A 1,614-nucleotide genomic window follows, 5' to 3' on the forward strand; every position below is an offset into this window, starting at 1 on the left:
TAAAAATATGTTTTAGAGTTAATAACCTTAAATAAAATCTCTCCTATTCACGTGTGATGGAATGATCGGCGTGTGCTCAGTCAAAGTCATCAGGCAGTAGACCTGTTCTCTCTAGAGGGTCACCATGTTCCCAGATACACACAAAGCTGACAGATTCCCTCAGTTATGTCCCAAATCCACCGATTCCCCTGACATTTATCTATTGTCCCTGAGGAATTCAGCGTGCTGCACCATCCATTGTTTAACTGAGTCCTCTGATTGGTTGAGACTGTGAGAAACTGCAGCCAGACCAGGACCCACACATTGATATGGAGATGTGGGACTATAAATAGGAGGGATGAAGCCAGCAGAGATCACATTCTCTCTACAGAGACCTCTACAGCACACAGATCCAGACATGGCACCTACAATCACTGCAGCAATGACCAGTTCTCAGGAGCATCTGACTCTGACCCACAAGGTAAATTCAACACTCAACAAGACTTGAACGTGGATCATTACAGTTTGTATTTGTTTATACTAATACTATAATCCAGAACTATGTTATTAATGACTTTATTTGTCTTCCTGCAGCTCAGAAAACCTCTGGTGGAGAAGTTGCGCAGAGAGCGAATCAACAGCAGCATTGAGCAGCTCAAGTCTCTCCTGGGTCCAGAGTTCCTCAAACAGCAGCCAGACTCCAAGCTGGAGAAAGCCGACATCCTGGAGATGACGGTTTGCTTCCTGAGACGACTGCAGCAGCAGCATCAAGCTGTGGACTCAGCAGCTGTTGATCAGGGCTACTCCAGGTGTTTCCAGGAGGTGGTGCACTTCCTGTCCAAGGAGGAGGAGAAAACACAGACCCAGAGAAAACTGCTGAACCACTTCAACAACCTGCAGTCGTCCTCTGATAAGATCCTGAAAGAGACTGGCCTCTCTGCTCTGAGCTCCACAGTCCAGACCAACATCACCAAAGAGAAGAGTCCAGTCAACATCGCCCCCTGGAGGCCGTGGTAGACCCCTACTCAGTGGAGTTAGTACCAGACAAACTGAGACGACCATGTTGGTCAAAGATTACTGGAACTGAATTCTATGAAATTTATGAAGTTGCTCATCTGTATGAACAGAAGGATGTTTATGTCAATAATTCCTGTTGGGAAGAAAATAACGTTTCCTATGGAGACAGTGAAACATGTCAACATTATCTTTCATAAGAAAGAACCTTTGTCATTCTTGGTGAATGAATCAAATTATAATAGAAGCAAATGAGCATTTACTTGTAAACTGTGGAAAACTGCTCATTAGTTTGTGCTGAGTCCTGATGAAATGAAGTATATGACTTCTTGTGTGTTAATGATCATTTTGATCAAAACTTAGATTGTCCACTGTGTGGACAGTTTCTCTAAATGTACTTATGGATCATTTATTTAGATCTATGTGTTTTTTAGTTTTTTATCCCTTTTTCTGAAAGGTCGATTAATTAACCTGATACTGTCAAAGACAGGAATGTCAGTGAACGTTCTTATAAAAATTATTTGGCTTTATTGATGAGCCTCGATCACATTGTGATCATGTTAACTTGATCTTATTAAGATATTTTTTGTTTGCCTTTGTTCTAACGGGTAAAAATGTTTA

General features: G+C 41.8%; 1 protein-coding gene across 1 annotated transcript; it reads left to right on the top strand.

Moving 5' to 3' along the window:
- Window positions 1–337: 337 nt before the first annotated feature.
- On the top strand, window positions 338–1,026 carry LOC113153219 (transcription factor HES-5-like). Its single transcript, XM_026346740.1, has 2 exons — window positions 338–460; window positions 574–1,026. Exons 1-2 carry the CDS (start codon window positions 338–340, stop codon window positions 994–996), a joined length of 546 nt encoding a protein of 181 aa, XP_026202525.1. The 3' UTR covers window positions 997–1,026.
- The last annotated feature ends 588 nt before the right edge of the window (window positions 1,027–1,614 follow it).

Source organism: Anabas testudineus, chromosome 5, assembly GCF_900324465.2.
Source record: "Anabas testudineus chromosome 5, fAnaTes1.2, whole genome shotgun sequence".
Taxonomy (NCBI): domain Eukaryota; kingdom Metazoa; phylum Chordata; class Actinopteri; order Anabantiformes; family Anabantidae; genus Anabas; species Anabas testudineus.

Bases quoted from the DNA above. Each gene is read 5' to 3' on its own strand.
- LOC113153219 (XM_026346740.1), top strand. From the start codon at position 338: ATGAAGCCAGCAGAGATCACATTCTCTCTACAGAGACCTCTACAGCAC. The intron at 461-573 runs GTAAATTCAACA...GTCTTCCTGCAG, and splicing joins ATCTGACTCTGACCCACAAG to CTCAGAAAACCTCTGGTGGA.